This window comes from Gorilla gorilla, chromosome 15, assembly GCF_029281585.2.
Source record: "Gorilla gorilla gorilla isolate KB3781 chromosome 15, NHGRI_mGorGor1-v2.1_pri, whole genome shotgun sequence".
Classification (NCBI taxonomy): domain Eukaryota; kingdom Metazoa; phylum Chordata; class Mammalia; order Primates; family Hominidae; genus Gorilla; species Gorilla gorilla.
Window position 1 is genome coordinate 22,023,126 of NC_073239.2, and position 24,721 is coordinate 22,047,846.

Here is a 24,721-nt window from a genome sequence, read left to right on the forward strand (position 1 = left end):
AAATTTGGACCGTGTCAGATAAAACGTCTTTTTTTTTTTTTAGGCAGAGTCTCACTTTGTCACCAGGCTGGAGTGCAATGGCGCGATCTCAACTCACTGCAACCTCTGCCTCCTGGGTTCAAGTGATTCTCCCGCCTCAGCTTCCCGAGTAGCTGTGACTACAGGCGTGTGCCAACATGCCCAGCTAATTTTTGTATTTTTAGTAGATACAGGGTTTCACCATGATGGCCAGGATGGTCTCCATCTCTTGACCTCGTGATCTGCCCACCTTGGTCTCCCAAAGTGCTGGGATTACAGGCGTGAACTACTGTGCCTGGCCAATATGTCTTTTTTGATTGCTATTGTACCATGGCCTCTTTTTGGCCTTAAAAATGTTTCTTTGGTATTTATAAGAGACATTGGGGCTTTCTACCCCACATTCCTTTCCCCTCCTTTCCTTTCTCACAACTCCAGTTTTATCCAGGTGCTCACATTCTCCTTTTTTTTTGGAGACGGAGTCTCGCTGTGTCCAGTTTTTTCCAGTTGCTCACATTCTTCTTTTTTTTTTTTGGAGACGGAGTCTGGCTTTGTCGCCCAGGGTGGAGTGCAGTGGCATGATCTCAGCTCACTGCAACCTCCGCCTCCCGGGTGCAAACGATTATCCTGCTTCAGCCTCCCAAGTAGCTGGGACTACAGGTGCACACTGCCACGCCCAGCTAATTTTTTGTATTTTAGTAGAGATGCAGTTTCACCGTGCTGCCCAGGCTGTTCTTGAACTCCTGAACTCAGGCAATCCACCCGCCTCGGCCTCCCAAAGTGCTAGGATTACAAGTGTGAGCCACCACGCCTGGCTGACATTCTTCTTTTGGTTTGGGGAGGCTAACCCCAGTCGCAGGCCCAGAGGTAAATCTTTTTTTTTTTTTTTAAGGGACAGGTCTCACTCTGTCACCCAGGCTGGAGTGCAGTGGCAGGATCATAGCTCACTATAATCTCAAACTCCTGAGCTCAAGGGATCCTCCTGTCTCATCCTCTTGAGTAGCTGAGACTACTGCTCCTGGTTAATTTTTTCTTTCTTTCTTTTTTTTTTTTTTTTTGAGACAAAGTCTTGCTCTGCCGTCCAGTCTGGAGTGCAGTGGCGCGATCTTGGCTCACTGTAAACCTCTGCCTCCCGGGTTCAAGCAATTCTTCTGCCTCAGCCTCCCAAGTAGCTGGGGCTAAAGGCACATGCCACCACGCCCGGCTAATTTTTTGTATTTTTAGTAGAGACGGGGTTTCACCGTGTTGCCCAGGCTGGTCGTGAACTACTGAGCTCAGGCAATCTGCCTGCCTTGGCCTCCCGAAGTGCTGGGATTACAGGCGTGAGCCACCATGCCTGGCCAATTTTTTTATTTAAAAATTTTTATTATTACTTATGTATTTATTTTGAAATAAATAACAAACATTTAAAACAGAAGTAAAACACTTAAAACACATTTATTTATTTTGAAATAAATAAAAATTTAAAACACTATTAAGTAAAACACTTAAAACGCATTTAAAACACTATTAAAACACACTATTAACTATTTGCAATCACAAGATTTTACTTTCATGTAGCTAAATCTATTACAAGGTCTCACTCTGTCACCCAGGCAGGAGTGCAGTGGTGTGATCGAGGCTCACTGCAGCCTCAACCTCCTGGGCTCAGGTGATCCTCCCACCTGAGGCTCCTGAGTAGCTGGGACTACAGGCGCACACCATTATGCTCAGCTAATTTTTTGTAGAGACACGGTTTCACTTTGTTGCCCAGGCTGATCTTTAACTCCTGGGATCAAGTGATCCTCCTGCCTCGGCCTCCCAAGCAGCTAGGATTACAGGCGTGAGCCACTGCGTCCAGCCATAGGGGTAAATCTTGATTGGGCGAAGTCTTAGACTCTAAGCCAGTCATGGTTATATCAGTCCCCTTGCGAGGGATTGTTTAAGAGTGAGGATGTGATCCATTTCTAGTCCATGAAATATGAGAAGTATGTCAGAGGGAGGGGTCGCTTCTGGGTAGGTTTTTTTTGTGGGGTTTGTTTTTTTTTTTTTTTGAGACGGAGTCTCTCACTCTATCACCCAGGCTGGAGTGCAGTGGCACTATCTGGGCTCACCACAACCTCCGCCTCCCAGGTTCAAACCATTCTCCTGCCTCAGACTCTCGAGTAGCTGGGATTGCAGGCATGTGCTACCATGCCCCTTAATTTTTAGTAGAGACAGGATTTCACCATGTTGTCTAGGCTGGTCTTGAACTCCTGACCTCGTGATCCACCCGCCTTGGCCTCGGATTACAGGCATGAGCCACTGTGCCCAGCCTGGGCAGGGTTTTTTTTTTTTTTTTTTTTCTGCTTGTGGATGTTGTTATGTCAAGATGTAAAACCTAGAAATACTGAAGTAATCTTGGATCATGAAGAGAACCAGCCTTGGAATGAGGTTGTTACTGAAGGTGGCAGAGTGGAGAGTTGGAAGAAATCTAGGTCCTTGATGACACCATTACCCACTGGTTGTACTATGCCCAGAAACACCTAGTTTCTTGATTTTGTTGTTGTTGTGGTGGTGGTGGTGGTAAAATAATAAATTTCCTTACTGCTCAAGTTTATTTGAATTGATGTTATCTGTTACTTGCAGCTAAAGGCATCCTGATTGATACAGCACATCCTGGAAATAACAGAGTTCAGCAATCTTCCTGTAGAGAATTTTGCTGTAGCATAACTCCTGTGGAGTAGGAGAAAAAAATTAGGATCCATGGGTTATCTAAAACAAAAAGGGATCTTCTAGAATTTGAGGAAGTGAGAAATTGGCAAAAATATGTTTTGGTGAAATCTTTGATCAGAACATAATAAAAGGAAAGGAATTAAACATTTTTCTTCTATAATTAAATAATTGTCATTTTATACTAAAATTTTTCTCTAGAAAAAACTTGATTTTTGACAAAAATGTTCAAAGCAAATACTATTTTTTATTTTTAAAATTTAAAAATAACATTCATTATTCTCTAAAATTTTACTCTAAAATCTTTCAATACATTTGTTTTTGAAGCACACTATTAACTATTCACAATCATAACATTTTACTTTAGCTAAATCTATTAAGTAATCAGACAGCAATTCAGCATAATTAGTTCATTACATTTGTATAGAAGTAGATAATTTCATAGAAATCTATCAAAACAAAATGAAAAATTGATTATTTGGTTACAAATATTAGAAGAGTGGTTCACCTTTAATATCTTCTTTATTTTATCAGTAGCAGAAAAATCTGTCATGTAAACTTTTCTTAACTTCTTTTCTTCTGAAATTCCTTAATTTCTATAACTTGGCCTTTTGACAGTTGTTAGAATCAGTTACTGACAATTCCTTTTTATCATTCACAAAATATAGCTGGAGACCTTTGCTCAGAAAGGAAAGCGCTGATATTAATTAACAAGTTTATCGTTTCAAGATTGGGTTCTGTACTCGCATGAGTTTTCAGCTATGAATTATAGCTGCAGTAATTACCATGCCTTTGTTGATAATTTTAGTTGAGTTACTTGTATTTTAGATCCTACCTCTTTTTTTCATAACTAATGATTTTAAAGTTTTGGCATTTGGGAATTACAATGTTTCTGGACTTTGTTTAATTTTTTTTTCTTTTTTTTTTTAGATAGGGTCTCACTCTGTTGCCCAGGCTGGAGTGCAGTGGTTCGATATGGCTCACTGCAGCCTCAGCCTCCCTGGGATCAAGTGATCCTCTCACCTCAGCCTCCCAAGTAGCAGGGACCACAGGTGTGTGCCACCATACCCGGCTAATTTTTGTATTTTTTGTAGAGATAGGGTTTTGCCATGTTGCCCAGGCTGGTCTTCAACACCTAGGCTCAAGCAGTCTTCCCACCTCAGCCTCCCAATGTGCTAGGATTACAGGGGTGAGTCACCACGCCCAGGCTGGACTTTATTTAAATGCTGAAATTTAAAACTCTTGGTTAATGATAGGAGGCATTTCAGGTGGTTCTCTGTGGCACTTCTCAACCTTTGTCCACAAGGACGCACTTGGCCTTCCTATCAGTTGTATGTAAATCCCTCTCATTTATTGTGGCTCCACTCCTTTCTCTCCACCTAGGAAGAGCTTTGCAGACATTACCTTTAATCTAAAAACAAACCAATAGGAAATAGTGGCACTTTTAGTCAGTAACAAATTACTGGAACATTCCTCCCGACACTTCATCACACTACAATGACACCACATGATGCCTCATGACTCCCAGTGAAAAAGACTACTTTAGTAGTCACCACAATGCGCTGGGAAACAAGAAACAAAAGACAAAAAATAAAGTCCCTCCCCCCCCCCCCCATTTCGTAGAGTAACCTTTGTTGGAGCAGTAACTTAACCTCTCTATACTTCAGTTCTCCTTACATACAAAATGAAAGCTACAAGAAGTTCTTATGAAAATATCAGTTAAGTGGTTTTTTAAATTTTTAATTTTTATTTATTATTTTCTTTTTGAGACGCAGTCTCTGTCACCCAGGCTGGAGTGTGGTGGCATGATCTTGGCTCACTGCAACCTCTGCCTCCCAAGTTCAAGCAATTCTCCTGCTTTGGCCTCCTGAGTAGCTGGGATTACAGGTGCGCACCACCACACCCAGCTAATTTTTGTATTTTTAGTAGAGATGGGGTTTCACCATGTTGGCCAGGCTCGTCTTGAACTCCTGACCTCAGATGATCTGCCCCCCTTGGCCTCCCAAAGTGCTGGGATTACAGATGTGAGCCACTGCGTCCGGCCAAAATATCAGTTAAGTTTAATATTGTTTTGAGAGCTTCACTTCAATAAAATAGGATGGAGAGCCTGGCAGAGTAGAGAGGGATTCAAATGTAGAAGGCTTGAAATCGTAGGCTGAGGAATTGAATCGTTAAGTAATGGGGGCTTGTAAAGATTACTGAACAGGGTAGTAGCATAATCATCAATATCTGTGTTTTAGGAGGAAAACTGGCATCAGTGTGTAAAATAGGATAGAGTGATGGAAAATAGTAGAGTCAGGAGAGTATTGCAAAGATGTAGACGAGAGTTGATGGTAATTGCTGTGAGAATTGGAAAAATTGGACTAATTAAAGAGGTATGGGCTGGGCGCAGTGGCTCACACCTGTAATCCCAGCACTTTGGGAGGTCGAGGCGGGCGGATCACGAGGTCAGGAGATCAAGACCTTCCTGGCTAACATGGTGAAATCCTGTCCTACTAAAAATACAAAAAAATTAGCCGGGTGTGGTGGCACACACCTGTAGTCCCAGCTACTCGGGAGGCTGAGGCAGGAGAATGGCGTGAACCCTGGAGGTGGAGCTTACAGTGAGCAGAGATCGCACCACTGCACTCCAGCCTGGGCGACAGAGCGAGACTCTGTCTCAAAAAAAAAAAAAAAAAAAGAGGTATGGAGGACAATCAATTGTAGAAGCCATAGGATTTGGTTGGATATGAAGAGTAAGGGAGATAAGGATTTATTTTTTTCTTTTTTGAGACAGAGTCTTGCTCTGTTGCCCAGGCTGGAGTGCAGTGGTGCAATCTCAGCTCACTGCAACCTCTGCCTTCCAGGTTCAAGCGATTCTTTTGCTTCAGCCTCCCAAGTAGCTGGGATTACAGGCACGCGCCACCACGCCCGGCTAATTTTTGTATTTTTAGTAGAGACGGGGTTTCACCATGTTGGCCAGGATGGTCTCAAACTCCTGACCTCAGGTGATCCGCCCGCCTTGGCCTCCCAAAGTGCTGGAATTAGAGACGTGAGCCACAGCACCCGGCCCCTAGAGTACGGATTTCAATGGGTTAAGGGTTTCTGGTCTGAACATCTGAAGATGCCTTTGCTTAACTGAATGCAAGCTCAGGAACGTGTAGATTCTAGGATAAAGTATGATTTTCTCTTGTTATTTGAAATGCCTGTGGATCCCGTGTGATGCTAACCACCTGGACAGTTAGAGTAGGTGTGGGGAAATTTCTTCTAACAAAGGAAAGGAATATTTTTGTAATGAAAACAGCTCATTTTTATAGTTCGCAACCATTAGTGCCCCAAACTCTGAGGTAGTTATTACCTCGCCAGCGGTAAAAGCTTGATTATAGTCCCTGATTACTGACTGTGTGAAGGTCCTTGTTTCCAGCAACTTCCATAGGCAAAATGATATTAATTGTGATTAATTATCGTGTGGCATAATACAAAGACCAGATGATGTATTATGGCTTCCGGAGGGCGCCTGCATCGTTTTTCGCTGGAGCCCTCGGGGCAGGGGAACTGGAGAGCTCCCTGGGTGGCCTTTGGCCCTTCCCTGGTCAGAGCCCGCCAGCTGCGAGGTGCCCCCAGCCATGAGGTCTGGGTCTTCAGGCTCTCCCGACTTCGGTGCCTTGACCTTGGGCAGAGGGCCCTGTTAACCTTCCTCGCTCACGGACTCGAGCGTCCAGCGCCGGGGACGGGGCGGGCCGTCCTTAGGCCCCGCCCCTTCGCCTCCGCCCCGCCCCGCCCCGCCCCGCTCCCGGCCGCCGGCTCCCTCCGGCAGCAGGCGGATGCGCGCCTGCGCTGGCCCTCGTCTCGGAGCAGCCATGATGGTGGGTGTTCTCCGCGGCGCCGAGTCCCGGGAGCGCGGTGGGGGTAGCGGGCGCGGGGCGGGCGCGGGGACCGCGCCAGCGTGGCACTAATGTCTCCCTTTGTGTCTCCCCCATCTCATCCTTTTCCCCGGCGCGCCGTGCCCGCCGACCCCACAGGAAGGCCTGGACGACGGCCCGGACTTCCTCTCAGAAGAGGACCGCGGAGTAAGTTCTGCCTCCCTTTCGCTCGCGGGACCCTCGTTCCCCATCCTGGGTCCCCGGGTGTGGTACGGGGAGGGGTCCCCAGCCGCGCGGCACTCCCTCCCCGTAGTCCTCCTTTCGGTTTCCTCGCTGCACCGCGCCCCACCCTCCCGCAGCCCTTCCTCCCTAGGGGCCGCTCGGTTCCGATTCCCGGGGACCCGCGGCCGCTTTCTTGTCCCCCGCCGCTGTTCGGGCCTTCTGGTGGACCTCCACTCCCACCCGGGGCGGGGTGCAGGTGGCGAAGTGGAAGTGGAGGCGGGAGATGGAACGCCCCCACCCTCCCTCGACACTTTGGGGCCATGAAAACCCATTCTCGGACCTTCCCAGCGGCACCCTCAATTTTCACCCGGTGTGGACATCTCGAACTTGCTCCCGCCCATCCTTCTGTCTCTCTCAAATAGTACAGGTGTAGTCTACATTACCATTTTGCAAGGATTTTTATAGTAGCCGAATCAACTCCTGTCCAGTGCCCTACTAGATTATGCAAAGTGCAGGTAGCCCATGGTATCTTTACTTTTTCTAATATCCAACAAATCCTGTCTTTTGCAGGATTTCCTTGGTGTTTTATTCCCCCTTAGCTTCTTTGAGGTATATTGACAAATACTGTTGATAATTGTATATACTTAAGGTATACATTATATTTTAATACACGAATACATTGTGAAATGAGTACCACAATCAACCTGACATATCCATCACCTCACCTAGTTACCAGTTTTTTTTGTGAGAACATTTGAGATCTAAGCAAATTTCAAGTATGTACCCTTTGACCAACATCGACGCTCCACCCCCTCACTCCCCACATACACACTCTGCCAGGCCTTTGATAACCTCCATTCTGCCCTTGGTGTTCTGAGGTTAGTTGCATTCTACTTCAGAAAGCGCCTTCCGGGCTCTGATTCCTCCCTCCCACCCCACTCTCCACCCCCTTTTTCCTTGGCTGAAGGGTGGTAATCTTTATAGTCCGTTGTACAAGTGAGCACTTGGAAAATGTTGATATATGATAATTACCATTCAGCAAGGTTCCATGGTTCCTTCACATTTCACAGCCTGCACTTCAGTTTTCCCTTTTGCTTTTTCTTATCCGTTTTAATGTGAGAGAGACATCTGTTAGTGCATATTTGGTAGGTGATAAAATATTGTGGGATGTTATTGCTGTTGGTAATAACAGATGAGGTAGTTAGTATGAACTGATGACTTTTATAAAGCTTTTATTTATTTATCTGGTTTTATGAGACAGTATCTCCCTTTGTTGCCCAGGCTGGAGTGCAGTGGCATGGTTATAGCTCACTGCAGCCTTGACCTCCTGGGCTTAAGTGATCCTCCCACCTCAGCCCCCAAGTAGCTGGGACTACTGGCACGGGCCACCATGCCAGCTGCGTTTTTGTTTGTTGGCTTTTTGAGACGGAGTCTTGCTCTGTCACCCAGACTGGAGTGCAGTAGCGCTATCTTGGCTCACTGCAAGCTCCGCCTCCCGGGTTCACGCCATTCTCCTGCCTCAGCCTCCCGAGTAGCTGGGACTACAGGCGCCCGCCACCACGCCCGGCTAATTTTTTGTATTTTTAGTAGAGACGGGGTTTCACCATGTTAGCCAGGATGGTCTCGATTTCCAGACCTCGTGATCTACCCACCCCGGCCTCCCAAAGTGCTGGGATTATAGGCGTGAGTCACCACGCCCGGCCTGTTTGTTTTTATAGAGACAGGGTCTCACCATGTTGCCCAGGCCAGTGTCAAACTCCTGGGCCTAAGTGATCCTCCTGCGATTATAGGCGTGAGTCACTGTGCCCAGCCGAGCTTTTAAATAGTAAGAAAGATGGAGAAGGTGCTGCATACTTTTATAAATTAATTTCTCAGTGTAAACGAAGGCATTATTTAGAATTTCAGGTTAGAACAAAAGCATCATATAGAATTACTAGTCGTTGGTAAGATTTTTAGTTTCGGCCAGGCACAATGGCTCACACCTGTAATCCCAGCATTTTGGGAGGCCGAGGCAAGAGGATTGTTTAAGGCAGGAATTCAAGATCAGCCTGGGCAACATAGCAACACCTCATCTGTACCTAAAAATTTTAAGACCGGGCACGGTGGCTCACGCCTGTAATCCCAGCACTTTGGGAGGCTGAAGTGAGTGGATCACCTGAGGTCAGGAGTTCAAGACCAGCCTGACCAACATGGTGAAACGCTGTCTCTACTAAAAATACAAAAATTAGCTGGGCATGGTGGCGCATGCCTGTAATTCCAGTTACTCCAGAGGCTGAGGCAGGAGAATCACTGGATTCATTTACTGGAACCTGGGAGGTGGAGGTTACAGTGAGCTGAGATTGCACCATTGCACTCCAGCCTGGGCAACAAGAGCAAAACTCCATCTCAAAAAAAGAAAAAACAATTTTTTTTTTTTTCTGAAACGGAGTCTTGCTCTTTCGCCCAGGCCTGAAGGCCCGACTGCAGTGGCGCTATCTTGGCTCACTGCAAGCTCCGCCTCCCGGATTCACGCCATTCTCCTGCCTCAGCCTCCCGAGTAGCTGGGACTACAGGCGCCCGCCACCGCACCTGGCTAATTTTTTTGTATTTTTAGTAGAGACGGGGTTTCACTGTGTTAGCTAGGATGGTCTCGATCTCCTGACCTCGTGATCCGCCCGCCTCTGCCTCCCAAAGTGCTGGGATTACAGGCGTGAGCCACCGCGCCTGGCCAACAATTTTTTTTTTGTAAACTTAGGCAAGCTTGGTGGTATATACCTGTAGTCCTAGCTATTTGAGAGGCTGAGAGCTTGAGAACAGTGAGCTATGGCTTGAGAGAGCCAGGGTGACAGAGTGAGGTCCTGTCTCTAAAAAAATTTTAAAAATTGTATTTTGGGTTTTAAAATAGGGGAAACTAGCAGAGTTACTTAATGAAGTGTGAGGAGTTGATTATAGCACAATTAAACTGATTATTCTAAATATAAAGCATATGACCTTTAGATAACTTTATGTCCTATTTTTGGTGTCTACTAGCACAAGCAAACAGGATTTGCTTTCTTGGAGGATCTTAATAATGTTCAGTAAAAATACTAATTTTTGAGTATGTTGATGATGTGAAAAGTATTTTTTGGTGAATATTTGTGTTCATGGCTTTATGCCTTCAGAAAGATTTGCTCATGAAACTGGAAGCCCTTAAGTAATTTGTCCAGAAACTTTCTCTTTTTTTTTTTTTTTTTTTTTTTTTGAGATGGAGTCTCGCTCTGTTGCCCAGGCTGGAGTGCAGTGGCGTGATCTCAGCTCGCTGCAAGCTCTGCCTCCTGGGTTCATGCCATGCCATTCTCCTGCCTTAGCCTCCTGAGTAGCTGGGACTACAGGAGTGCGTGACTGTGCCCGGCTAATTTTTTGCGTTTTTTTTTTTTTAGTAGAGGCGGGGTTTCACCTTGTTAGCCAGGATGGTCTAGATCTCCTGACGTTGTGATCTGCCTGCCTTGGCCTCCCAAAGTGCTGGAATTACAGGCGTGAGCCACCGTGCCTGGCCCCAGAGACTTTTTCATGTATTACAAAATTAAAGGGAGAGGAAGACAAAAGAGCACGCCTGACTGTGATGTTCTTATAGAATCCTGTAGATGAAAATTTTAATATGGAAATGGAAAAAAACCTGAATTAGAACGCTTTTAGAACATCAGGATGGATATATACACTTGCCCAGTTCTTCCTTATTTTTGTCCCGTGGAACTGGGTGAATCATAATAATTATAAAATTATAGGTGGGCACAGCATAGTCATTGTTTCATTATATTTATATTTCATTATATTTCATCATCCCTCTAAAGCCTTTAGTATCCCCCTTTTTCTAATGAGAAATCCGAACTTCAGAGAAACTAAGTTAGTAGTCTGAGGTCACACAGCAACAAATGGGAGAGCTGGACTTTAAAACACATTTCTGATATCAGAGCCATTGCACAGGTTTCTCAAAGTGGCCTTGAAATACTTGCATTAGAATTACCTGGGGCATTTGAAAATCAAAATGAAAGTTTCTGGGTGTCACCTCCTCACTAAATCAGAATCTCTTAGGGTAGGGAATACACAGTATTGAAAACTGTTGGTCACACTTTGATCTCTTCAGCCCCACCTCTACATATGGGCAGATAACTGCATTTTTTTTTTTTAATTTTTTTTGAGACAGGGTCTCGCTCTGTTGCCCAGGCTGGAGTGCAGTGGCAATCTTGGCTCACTGCAACCTCCACCTCCCGGGTTAAGGTGATTCTCCTGTCTCAGCCTCCTGAGTAGCTGGGATTATAGGTGCCCGCCACCACGCCTGGCTAATTTTTTTGTACTTTTAGTAGAGACAGGGTTAACACCATGTTGGCCAGGCTGGTCTCGAACTCCTGACCACAGGGGATCTGCCCGCCTCGGCCTCCCAAAGTGCTGGGATTACAGGCGTGAGCCACCGCGCCCAGCCGATAACTGCTTTTTTGACAAGCGCCCAAGGAGTTTCTGTTTGTGCACTGAAATTTGATTACTGCTGCACAAAGTTATCCTGCTATTTCCTCATTTTAGGAATAGAAATATCTGGCCTGTTTAAATTTCCTTACATTGTGTTTGTCCTGATAGAAATAGATTGCCATAATTAGAACTTTTAGGCATTGCATTTTTAGTTTAGATCATCTTGTTGAGCCTTTTAAGAAAGGGAGTCTTGGCCGGTCACAGTGGCTCACTCCTGTAATCCCAACACTTTGGGAGGCGGAGGTGGGTGGATCACGAGGTCGGGAGTTCGAGACGAGCCTGACCAACATAGTGAAACCCTGTCCCTGCTAAAAATACAAAAAATTAGCTGGGCATGGTGGCGGGCACCTGTAATCCCACCTACTCGGGAGGCTGAGGCGGGAGAATCACTGGAACCCAGGAGGCGGAGGTTGCAGTGAGCTGAGAGCATGCCATTGCACTCCAGCCTGGGCAACAGTGCGAGACTCTGTCTCAAAAAGAAAGGGGAATTTTGACAGAGAAAAAGCGTGAAGTACATATTGATACGAGTTGCAAAGGGGACAGCACATTCAAAAATAATAACTAGCATTTCATGTAAAGCAGCAAGTAAGCAAAATTTTTTTTTTTTTTTCTAGACGGAGTCTTGCTCTGTCACTAGGCTGGAGTGCAGTGGTGCGACCTTAACTCACTGCAACCTCTGCCTCCCAGGTTCAAGCTATTCTCCTGCCTCAGCCTCCTGAGTAGCTGGGACTACAGGCGCACGCCACCACGCCCAGCTAATTTTTGTATTTTTAGTAGAGACGAGGTTTCACCATGTTGGCCAGGATGGTCTTGATCTCTTGACTTCATGATCCACCCTCCTCAGCCTCCCAAAGTGCTGAGATTACAGGTGTGAGCCACGGCGTCCAGCTACAAGTAAGCAAAATTAAAGTCAGTGTTTTTAAATAAATCTTTAAGCAGCTGTACATTTTCATCATGATATTTCAATTAGAACAGAATCTTAGCGCCCTAAGAAAACGTTGTTTTGGCCAGGCGCAGTGTCTCATGCATGTAATCCCAGCACTTCGCGAGGCCGAGATGGGCAGATCACCTGAGGTCAGGAGTTAAAGACCTGCCTGGCCAACATGGTGAAACCCCATCTCTACTAAAAATACAAAAATTAGCCGGGCGTGATGGCTGGTGCCTGTAATCCCAGCTACTTGGGAGGCTGAGGCAGGAGAATCACTTGAACCCAGGAGGCAGAGGTTGCAGTGAGCTGAGACTGTGCCATTGCACTCCAGCCTGGGCGACGAGAGTGAAACTGTCTCAAAAAAAAAGGAAAATATTGTTTTGTGAGAAATTTAAAAAGCAGGCTTCAAGAATACATAGTGTTGAAAAATATTGGCCACATTTTCATCTCTTTAGCCCTACCTCTATATAATAGGTTTTTCTCCCCCAAATAAAGGACAGTAACATATTATTTAGTACACAAATGAGCCCTTTGAATTAGACACATTTTTTTTTCTGATGTGCTTGTTAAATAAGAACAGTGCATGCCAGAGTGATGGCATGATTCTCTTTCCACTTGATTTCAATTCTAAATAATATGTTTATTGTTTTCAAGAATTACTTTAGGTGGAGTAACTACTTGTTCTCCTGTACTCGTAGCCTTGCTCCTACCTTTGTATTCCTTATCTTCATTAATAGCATCACTTTCCAGTTGTGCCGGCAAGAAACCTCTGAGTCATATCCTTCATCTTTATATCAGAACAGTCATTGAGGCCAGTTAATTTCACCTTGGAAATGTTTATCCCATCTTTCATGTGCTTGGTTCCATTTAAGCTCCTTGCTTCTTCCTGCTTGGATTGTAGCAGTACCTCTCCTTAGTCTCTGTCTTTAGTCTTTCTACTTTCCAATTCAGTCGTCAGATTACTTATAATACTAAAATGATTAAACCACATAGCACGTTAGTGAAAAGGACTTCCTTGGACCCCTTTTTTTGGGGGGTAAGGTCCAAACTCCTTAGGCTAACGTTCAACTCTGTTCATAACCTTTTCTGACTGGCTTCATTTCTCAATATCCCCTCCCCATATTCTAGTCTACTCCCCATTGCCCAAGTACGTCTACACTTGACTGTCTGTTTTATGCATGCATTTCAGTGTTTTTTTTCCCCCTCACCTTTTCTTTCGCTTGAAATTCAACTTGAATTTGGCCCAGATGCTTGCATTTTGTTTTGCACCTGCACACTTTTTAGCTTAAACACATGCCACATTTATTGATAGTTATTTCACATAAAAATGTGACATATAATTACGTTGGCTGAGGATTAAAAAGATCAATAAGACAAAGTTCCTGCCCTGAGACCATCACAGTGTAGTGAAGGAGATAGAGTTATAATCCCTTGCAATGAAGTTTATGGGAGTACAAAGTAAAAGTGTTCAACTTTAGGGGAAGGGGTAGTAGTAAAGACATAATGATAGTTACACACTTACATGCATTCACTGCATGTCAGGGACTTTCCATATAAACTCAATTCTCAAATCCCTATGAAATACACCTACTGTTATTCCTATTTGGGAAAGGAAAACTGAGTTGCAGAGACATTAAATAACTTGCCCAAGGTCATACAGCCAGTAGGAGCTGTGGTCAAACAGGCAATCTAGCCCTAGGGCCTGGCTCTTAACCACTGTGCTATTGGTCTGCTTTCCAACAGGGAGGATGGCATGTGTTGGTAATTTGGTTCCTCCTAGAGCACCTGTTCTTACTGGAGCAGAGGTTGCAAAGGTACATGCAGCTAGTACAGACAGAGTATATAGTGCATAGTGAAAGACTCCAGGCAGTGGGAAGTACTGAGGAATCTTTTTTTTTTTTTTTTTTTGCTCTATTGCCCAGGCTGGAGTGCAGTGGCACGATCTCGGCTCACTGCAAGCTCCGCCTCCCGAATTCACGCCATTCTCCTGCCTCAGCGTCCCGAGTAGCTGGGACTACAGGCGCCCACCACCACTCCCAGCTAATTTCTTTTTGTATTTTTAGTAGAGATGGGGTTTCACGGTGTTAGCCAGGAAGGTCTCGATCTCCTGACCTCGTGACCCACCCACCTCGGCCTCCCAAAGTGCTGGGATTACAGGCGTGAGCCACCGTGCCCGGCCAGTACTGAGGAATTTTAAGCTAGGAAAGACATGCCCAGGCCGGGTGCAGTGGCTCATGCCTGTAATCCCAGCATTATGGGAGGCCGAGGCGGGCAGATCACCTGAGGTAAGGAGTTCAACACCAGCCTGGCCAACGTGACGAAACCCCAACTGTACTAAAAATACAAAAAAATTAGCCAGGTGTGGCGGTAGGTGCCTGTAATCCCAGCTACTAGGGAAACTGAGGCAGGAGAATCGCTTGAACCCAGGAGGCAGAGGTAGCAGTGAGCCAAGATCACGCCACTGCACTCCAGCCTGGGCGACAAGAGTGAAACTCCATCTCAAAAAAAAAAAAAAAAAAGGAAAGACATGCCCAGGTGAAAAAGCATTGTAGATTATTCTAATATAGAGGATAGATTGATGCTTCCTTTCAGAAAACAAAGAAACCAGTTAACAGGCTAATGCAGCAGTCCAGATGAGAAATGACAAAGGTAGAACTAAGGCAGTGGAAGAGGGATGAAGGAAGGGATGTAGTAAAGAGATGTTTAGGAGATAGAATAGACAGGACATAGTGACTGAATAAGTAATACATGGGCTGGGCAAGGGAGAAGGAGAAAACATAGAATATAGGAAGGAAGAACAGGGTTAGAGGTTAGGTCATAAGTCTGGTTCCAGGTATGTTGGATTTAAAGTGCCTGTGAGGCATCTAACCTTCCCCCACCAAACTAGAATGTAAGATCTGTAAGGTTGAGGATTGTGTCTCTTCACTGCTGTCTCCCTAACATGTAGGACAGTGCTTGATACATTGAGGGCACTCAGTTGTTTACTAAGTGAATACATCCAGGTGGCTATGTCTAGTTGGTAACTTGAAATTCAAATTGGGAACTTAGAATAAAAAGTCTGAATTGGGGATATAATTAGGAATTATTAGTTGAGAATGGCTGATATTTCCAATATTAGCTAGCACCCAAGGGAAACCAGCATTTAAGGACCAGAGCAAAGATGATTGCTTAATGGGGCTGAGAGGGGTAGGAGGCGAATCAGAGGAGACTTCAGAAGTTGAGAGAAGCTGACGCAGTGGCTCATGTCTATAATCCTAGCACTCTGAGAGGCTGAGGCAAGAGGATCACTTGAGCCCAGGAGTTTGAGACCAGTCTGGGGTCTGTAGAGAGATCCTCTCTCTACAAAAACTAAAAATTAACAGGGTGTGGTCACACATGCATTTAGTCCTAGCTACTTGGGAGGCTGAGGCAGGAAGATTGCTTGATCACAGGAGTTTGAGGCTGTAATGAGCTATGATTGTACCACTGCATTCCAGCCTGGGTGACAGAGTGAGACGCCTGTCACCATTTTTTATTTTATTTTATTTTTTTTAGGGAGTCTCACTTTATCACCTAGGTTGGAGTGCAGTGGCACCATCTTGACTCACTGCAACTTCTCCCTCCCGGATTTAAGCAGTTTCTTGTGTCTCAGCTTCCTGAGTAGCTGGGATTACAGGCGTGCACCACCACGCCCAACTAATTTTTGTATTTTTAGTAGACACAGGGTTTCACTATGTTGCCCAGGCTGGTCTCAAACTCCTGGCCTCAAGTGATCCTCCTGCCTCAGCCTCCCAAAGTGCTGAGATTACAGGCATGAGCCACCTTGCCTGGCCCCATATCCAGTTTTAAAAATTAATGATTTTTTTTTTAAAAGGTTGAGATAGTTTTAAGAAAGGAGTGGTCAGAATGATACCAAGGCAGAATACTGCAGAGAGGCCAAGAAGACTGAAAAATATCATTGGTTTGGAAATTAGGTACTCATGTAAAGAATTTTGTTTTTGTTTTTGTTTTTTGACATAGTCTTGCTCTGTTGCCCAGGCTGGCATGTAGTGGCACCATCACAGCTCACTGCAGCCTTGACCTCCTGGGGCTCAAGTGATCCTCCCACCTCAGCTTCCCAAGTAGCTGGGACTACAGGCGTGTGCCACTATGACCAGCTGTGAGGCAAAATGTATTTGTAAAAAGATGTGTTGGTGGGCCTGAGAGAATAAACAGCTGCTGGCATTTATTTCTCTGGGCTGGAGGAGGCAAGTTCACTTGTTGAGGGTGGGGTGTAATGTGGTAGTAAAAGTTGGAATTGTTGCTGCAGGGAATCAAAAGAGGAGCTGAGCAGAGTTGCACAGGACTGGACTGCTGAGTGTTTTTCAAAGAGCATATGCAATTTGGAGACCATTAATTTGAAATGGAACAGTACAAACAATGGTGACTTTTCTCTAGCCATACTCAGCAGCCCAAATGTAAAAGTTGACGATTATATTGATCTTGAGGCCAGGTGGCTCATGCCTGTAATCCCAGCATTTGAGAGGCTAAGGTGGGAGGATCGCTTGAGCCCAGGAGTTCAAGTCTAGCTTGGGCAGCATAGTAAGACCTCATCTCTATAAAAAATAAATAAATAAAAGATAAGTAGATCCTGAGTATGGGAATTTGTGAGCCAGGTATGGTAAAAGAGCAGTGAGTGTTGAAGGGACCAGCAGGAAAGGTATTGGAATGGCATTCATGGAGTGGATTAGAAAAGGAGTGAAGCAGAGGGAGTGCCGACAGACTGGAAATAAATGGAAAGGTCACAGGACTGGAGGTGTTGATGAGGTTACATTGTACATGTGGTAAAAGTGGTGGGGAGAAAGCAGGGAGCAGTTAATTTTATATTACATGAGATTGATTGTCTTCCTCATTGCAAACAGATTTCTTGAAGGCAGGGCTTTTTGTTCACTTTAAATCTTCCACAATACCTGGGACAGTGTTTGCGGATAAGTGCTGAAAAAAAAGTTTATTAAATAGCCGCATATTACTGTATTGCCTAGTGTTTATATTTATTCTCTCACTCTCTCTGTGTGTATATATATATTTATATACGTATATATATACACATATATATACGTAGATATATACATATATATACGTATATATATACGTATATATATGTATATATATATGTCTCTGTCTCAAAAAAATATATATATATACATATATATACATATGTATACATATATATACATATATATACACATATATATATGTCTCTGTCTCAAAAAAAAATATATATATACGTATATATATACGTATATATATATACATATATATACGTATATATATATACATATATATATACGTATATATATATATACGTATATATATACGTATATATATATACATATATATACGTATATATATACGTATATATATATATACGTATATATATATATATATTTTTTTTTGAGACAGAGTTGTGTTCTGTCACCGAGGCTGGAGTGCAGTGGTGCGATATCAGCTCACTGCAACCTCCACCTCCTGGGTTCAAGTGATCCTTCTGCCTCAACCTCCCAAGTAGCAGGGACTACAGGCATGCACCACTGCACCCAGCTAATTTTTGTATTTTTAGTAGAGATGGGGTTTCACCATGTTGGCCAGGCTGGTCTCAGACTCCTGACCTTGTGATCTGCCCACCTTGGCCTCCCAAAGTGTTGGGATTACAGGCATGAGCCACTGCGCCCGGCCAATCAAATTTTACTTCTATCATGGGGTTTTTAATTCATCGTACTGTAATTACCTGAAAATAGTTTTGTAGCCCAGTTATGGTTATCACCTTTCTTTCCTCTTCCCTCCTTTACATTCCACAAATATTTGTCGAGAACTTCCATTGGGAATGTAGCAATGAACAAAACAGACAAAAACCCATGTCTTCATGGAGCTGAATTACAGTCATGAAGAGACATTTTTAAAAAGTAAAGTATATTAGGTTTTGAATAGGCATTATGAAGAAAAATGAGGGAGGAGTAGGGATTTTTGGGCTGGGAGGGGAGGATGGTTTGAGCTGCACTTTTAGATAGGGTGGCTAGGAAAGGCCTTCCTGAGGAAGACCTAAGGACTTGAAGGAAGTGAGCTATGCAGATACGTATCTGGGGGCAGAGTGTTCCAGGCAGAGGGAACCAGCGGTTGCAAAGACTCCCTGAGACGGCAGCATGTTTGTGTGTTCAAAAAACAAGGAGGGCCAGGTGCAGTGGCTCATGCCTGTAATCCCTGCACTTGAGAGGCCAAGGTGGGTGGATCACCTGAGGTTGGGAGTTCGAGACCAGCCTGGCCAAGATGGTGAAACCTTGTCTCTACTAAAAATACAAAAATTAGCTGGGCATGGTGTCGCACGTCTGTAATTCCAGCTACTAGGGAGGCTGAGGCAGGAGAATTGCTTGAATCAGAGAGGCAGAGGTTGCAGTGAGCTGAGATCACACCACTGTACTCCAGCCTTGGCGACAGAGCAAGACTCCATCCCCCCCCCTCCCCAAAAAGGAGGCCACATGGCAGGACTATAGTGAGCCAGAGGAGTGGTAAATTAGATGATATCAGATGGAGATTTTATAGTGCCTGGTAGGCCACTGTAAGGTATTCAGCTTTTCTTCAAGTGGAAACTCCTTAGATTTTAAGCAGAGAAATGATTTCTAGTTTAATGATATCATAGTAGTGGCCCTGTAGGGAATAAATTTATGAGGGGCAAGGGCTGAAGTAAGAGATCAGTTGGGAGACTATTGTAAGAGTCAAAGTTATTTTCTTTCTTCCTTCCTCTTTGCCCCATCCCATCCACTCATCCATCTCTCTACATTTGCTTTGCTGTCAAAATATGAACAACTGACTTCTTAGGGATGTTCTAAGCTAGATACTTCATAATACACTAGTCAGTATAGTAACTAGTAGTGAATGTCTTCCTAAGTCTTTTTTTTTTTTTTTTTTTTTTTTGGAGACAGTCTTCCTCTGTCCCCCAGGCTGGAGTGCAGTGGTGCAATCTTGGCTCACTGCAAGCTCTGCCTCCTGGGTTCAAGCGATTCTCCTGCCTCAGCCTCCCAAGTAGCTGGGACTACAGGTGCCTGCCACCACGCCCGGCTTATTTTTTGTATTTTTAGTAGAGATGGGGTTTCACCGTGTTAGCCAGGATGGTCTCGATCCCCTGACCTCGTGATCCGCCTGCCTCAGCCTCCCAAAGTGCTGGGATTACAGGCGTGAGCCACCGCGCCCGGCCCAAGTCTTTTTTTTTTTTTTTTTTTTGAGACAGGGTCTCACTCTGTCACCCAGGCTGGAATGCAGTGGCACAATCACAGCCCACTGCAGCCTCAGTCCCCTGAGTAGCTGGGATCACAGATGTGCACCATTACACCCAGCTAATTTTTAAATTTTTTGTGGAGACAAGATCTCACCTATGTTGCCCATGCTGGTCTCGAACTCCTGGCCACAAGTGATCCTTCTGCCTTGGCCTCCCAACGTACTGGTATTGTAGGCATAAGCTACTGTGCCCAGCCTTTTACTAAGTAATTATATGTGGAACAACAGGTCACAGGTCAGGGTCTTTAAATTGTTCTTCTAATGATACTACATTTATGTTACCTAATCCATATTTTTTTGTCATAATCTTTCTCTTGACCAGCGACACACATGTTTAACCTAGTCAGCCTCTGACAAAAGACAGTACAATCAATGTTTATTGTTCCAGAAAAAGATTAAGCCATTGAATGTAATCTAATTAGAAATTTCTTCAAACTGAACTCACTAGTTGCAGAAAGTTGATTAAATTTTTTTAACCCGAGACAGTCTTGCTCTCTTGACCAGGCTGGAGTGCAGTGGCGCGATCTCGGCTCACTGCAGCCTCCACCTCCTCGATTCAAGCAATTCTCCTGCCTCAGCTTCCTGAGTAGCTGGGATTACAGGCACCCACACCACGCCCAGCTAATTTTTTTTTTCTTTTTTGTATTTTTAGTAGAAACAAGGTTTCACCATGTTGGCCAGGCTGGTCTCAAATTCCTGACTTTGTGATCCTCCCTCTTCGGCCTCCCAAAATGCTGGAATGACAGGCATGAGCCACCACACCCAGCCGATTAAATTTTTATGAAACACAAGTTGTTTGCTTGACTCCGGTCCTTAATAAAACCCTCTAAAATGATTGACTTTTTGCTAAACTGAGAAGAAAATCTGCCTGGACAATTTGTGTACATTTTATGTAATGAACACTAAATCTCACACCTGTAACCCAGTGGTTCGGGAAGCCAAACGGGGTCAGGAGGTGGATCACTTGAACCCATGAGCTCAAGACCAGCCTGGGCAACATGGTGAGATCCCATCTCAAAAATTAGCTGGGCATGGTGATGTGTGCCTACAGTCCCAGCTACCTGGAAGGCTGAGATGGAATGATCGCTTGAGCCCAGGAGTTCAAGGTTAAAATGAGCTATGATTGTGCCACCGCATTCCAATCTGGGTAGCAGTGCAAGACTCTGTCTCTTTAAAATTAAAAAATCTACAATATATTTTATCAGATTTAAGGTGCAGTTGATTGAAAGACTTTTTTTTATGTACCACTAAGAAAAAAAAATGTTGCTAGTTTAATTGTAATTTGTCATCAATTGAAAGACATTCCTGGCTGGGCATGGTGGCTCACACCTGTAATCCCAGCAGTTTGGGAGGCTGAAGCAGGTGGATCATGAGGTCAGGGGATCAAGACCATCCTGGCCAACACTGTGAAACCCCGTCTCTACTAAAAATACAAAAATTAGCTGGGTGTGATGGCACATGCCTGTAATCCCAGCTACTCAGGAGGCTGAGGCAAGAGAATCACTTGAACCCGGGAGGTGGAGATTGCAGTGAGCCAAGATCACGCCACTGCACTCCAGCCTGGTGACAGGGCGAGACTCTGCCTCAAAAAAAAAAAATTAAAAAAGACATTCCTATTTCAGATATGTTATAAAAAATATGCATCTAGAATTGATGAACCATGATGGCATGTTAACTTTTCAGTGATATTTTATACTGATGGTGGGGGGTGATTTTATTTTGGGGACTGGCTTTTCCATTATACATCTTGTTTATTAGAAATAGGACTTAGGCCAGTCATAAGTCCTATTACAGGCTCACGCCTGTAATCCTAACACTTTGGGAGGCTGAGGACGGAGGGGATTGCTTAAGCCAGGAGTTTGACAGTATAGTGAGCAATGATTGCACCGCTGCACTCCAGCCTGGGCAACACAGCGAGACTCTGTCTCAAGGGAAAAAAAAAAGAAAAGGAAAAGACAAATGGTAGATTGAGTTAATAGCTCTTAAGGCAATATATAAATGGATAACATGCTTTAATAAGGTATACAGGAGAGAATTTAGCCAGGTGCGGTGGCTTACGCCTATAATCCCAGCACTTTGGGAGGCCGAGGTGAGAGAATCACTTAAGCCCAGGAAGTCGAGAATAGCCTGGGCAGAACAGCCTGGGCAACACAGGGAGACCCTGTCTCTTAAAAAATAATAATAATTAGCCAGATGTGGTGGTGTACACCTGTGGTCCCAATTGCTTAGGAGGCTGAGGCAGGAGGATCACTTAAGCCTGTGAGTATGGTAGGTGGCCTATATATTTGTTAAAGCTCTTTATACTGAAAATCTGTATTTTATTGTATGTAAATTATGCCAAAATAAGTAGAATTCAAGACCAAAACCGTTAAGTGGATAGTACAGGGATATTTTATATAGATAAAAGTTACCATTTAAGAAACCAGGTGTTGTGCTATCAAAAAAAAACTAAACAATAAAGGGAAACAGTATATTTAGTATAGAAGGATAAGGAAATGGAAGAGAAAGAACTGTTTTAATAACTTGGAATAATCTTGAATTGGAAGAATAACATCTTCTCAAATGTAGATATCTCTGAAAGGTATGCTTCCAAACTGATAGATCAGTAGTTAAAAAAAAAAATCTGAAAGCAAAAGTGTACATAGAGATAGGAAATCTGGAAGAAAAATTTTTGAAATAGGGTCTTACGAGACTGGAGTGCAGTGGTGCCATCATAGCTCACTGCAACCTCAAACTCTTGATCTTCCTGCCTCAGCTTCCTGTGTAGCAGAGACTACAAATGTGGGCCACCATGCCCAGCTAATTTTTTTATTTTGTAGAGACAGGTCTTGCTATGTTGCCCAGGCTGGTCTCAAACTCCTGGGCTCAAGCGATCCTCCTGTCTTGGCCTCCCAAGGTGCAGGGATTCCACGCATGAGCCACCTTGGCTGGCCAAAATATTTCATATAAATACTAAGAACAACATATTAACAGCTGAGAGGAAATTTTGACAGAATATAAAGGCAAGGAAAATCCTGAAAATGTCTGCTGGTGTATTCAGTTACAGATTTTAAGGGCCTTTGCCTGACGTTCCTGTTTTGATAGGCCTGGGATTCTGTTTCTGGTTTTGGAGTTTTTTGAGACAGGGTCTCACTTTGTCACCCAGGCTGGAGTGCATTGGCAGTTTCTTGGCTCACTGCAGCCTCGACCTCCTGAGTTCAAGCAATCCTCCTGTCTCAGCTAGCTGGGACTACAGGTGTGTCCCACCAGGCTGGGCTAATTTTTGTTTTGGTTATTGTTTTCGGTTTTTTTTAGAGATGGGGTTTTGCCATGTTGCCTAGATTGGTCTTGAACTCCTGAGCTCAAGTGTTCCAATCGCCTCAGCCTCCCAAAGTGTTAATATTACAGGTGTGAGCTGCCACACCCAGCCAGATTCTGTTTTTTGTTTTTGTTTTTGTGTTGAGACGGAGTCTCACTCTGTCTTCCAGGCTGGAGTGCAGTGGCACCATCTCACCTCACTACAACTTCCGCCTCCCAGGTTCAAGCAGTTCGCTGCCTCAGCCTCCCGAGTAGCTGGGATTACAGGCACCTGCCACCAGGCCCAGCTAATTTTTGTATTTTTAGTAAGAGACGGGGTTTCACTATCTTGGCCACATTGGTCTTGAACTCCTGACCTCGTGATCCACCCACCTCAGCCTCCCAGAGTGCTGGTATTACAGGCGTGAGCCACCACACGCGGCCCCAGATTCTGTTTTTTGTTTTTGTTTTTGTTTTTTTTGTGATGGAGTCTCGCTCTTGCCCAGGCTGGAGTGCAGTGGCGCTATCTTGGCTCACTGCAAGCTCCGCCTCCTGGGTTCACGCCATTCTCCTGCCTCAGCCTCCGGAGTAGCTGGGACTACAGTCACCTGCCACCACGCCCGGCTAATTTTTTTGTATTTTTAGTAGAGACGGGGTTTCACTGTGTTAGCCAGGATGGTCTCGATCTCCTGACCTCGTGATTCACCCGCCTCAGCCTCCCAAAGTGCTGGGATTACAGGCATGAGCCACCACGCCCGGCCAGATTCTGTATTTTTAACAAGCAACCAGGTTGATTCTTATTAGGTGTGTTTTGGAAATGCTAGACTAAGCAATGAAAACCTAAGAAGTGGAGAAATGCTAGTCATTATTCCAAAACCTGTATGATAAATGAACTAGTTCCTGTGGCTGCTGTAACAAGTTACCACAAACTTGATGGCTTAAAACTACATAAATTTATTCTCTCACACTTCTGAAGGCCAGAAGTCAGAAATCAGTATCACTGAGCTGAAGTCAGAGAAGTCAGGATGTCAACCTGGCAGGGCCAGCTCTCCCTCCGGAGGCTCTAGGGAAGAATTCCCTGCCTCCTCCAGCTTTCAGTGGCTACCAGCGGCAGCAGTCCTTGGTGTGGTTTGTGGCTACATTACTCTAATCTGCCTCCATGGTCACATGACCTTCTCATTAGTTATTGGAGTATTTTTTTCTGTGTCAATTTTTTTTTTTTTTGGATAGAGTCTCACTCTGTCACTGGAGTGCAGTGGTGTGATCTCGGCTCACTGCCAGCTCCACCTCCCAGGTTCACACCATTCTCCTGCCTCAGCCTCCCAAGTAGCTGGGATTATAGGCATGCACCACTGCACCCAGCTAATTTTATGTTTTTAGTAGAGACGGGGCTTCTCCACATTGCTCAGGCTGGTCTCGAACTCCTGACCTCAGGTGATCCACTCACTTCGGCCTCCCAAAGTGCTGAGATTACAGGCGTGAGCCACCAGTGGCACCTGGCCTCTGCCTTTTATATATAAGGATAATGTCCTGGCTCGGCGTGGTGGCTCATGCCTGTAATCCCAACACTTTGGGAGGCTGAGGCAGGTGGATCACCTGAGGTCAGGAGTTGAAGACCAGACTGGCTAACGTGGCAAAAGCCCATCTCTACTAAAAATACAAAAATTAGCTGGGCCTGGTTGTGCATGCCTGTAGTCCTAGCTACTCGGGAGGTTGAGGCAGGAGAATCACTTGAACATGGGAGGCAGAGGTTGTAGTGAGCCAAGATGGGGCCACTGCACTCCAACCTCAGGGGACAAAGTGAGACTCCATCTCAAAAAAAGATGACGTGATTGCCTTTAAGTCCCACCTGGATAATCCAGGATAATCTCAAAATCCCCATCTCAAAATCCATAATTGAATGACATCTGCAAAGTCATTTATTGACATATAAGGTAGCATTTACAGCTCCTAGGAATTTGGATGTAGATACCTCCTG

General features: G+C 44.7%; 1 protein-coding gene across 2 annotated transcripts in view; it reads left to right on the forward strand.

Moving 5' to 3' along the window:
* Positions 1 to 6,454: 6,454 nt before the first annotated feature.
* SNX6 (sorting nexin 6) overlaps positions 6,455 to 24,721 on the forward strand; it is a 69,224-nt gene continuing 50,957 nt past the window's right edge. Inside the window, exons 1-2 of one of the 2 annotated variants that reach the window (XM_019009937.4) lie at positions 6,455 to 6,551; positions 6,708 to 6,755. In XM_019009937.4, coding sequence (XP_018865482.1) covers positions 6,510 to 6,551; positions 6,708 to 6,755 — 90 coding nt within the window. In that variant the 5' untranslated portion in view covers positions 6,455 to 6,509. The remainder of the gene's footprint in view (positions 6,552 to 6,707; positions 6,756 to 24,721) is intronic. The other variant, XM_055361310.2, reaches the window with a different exon arrangement.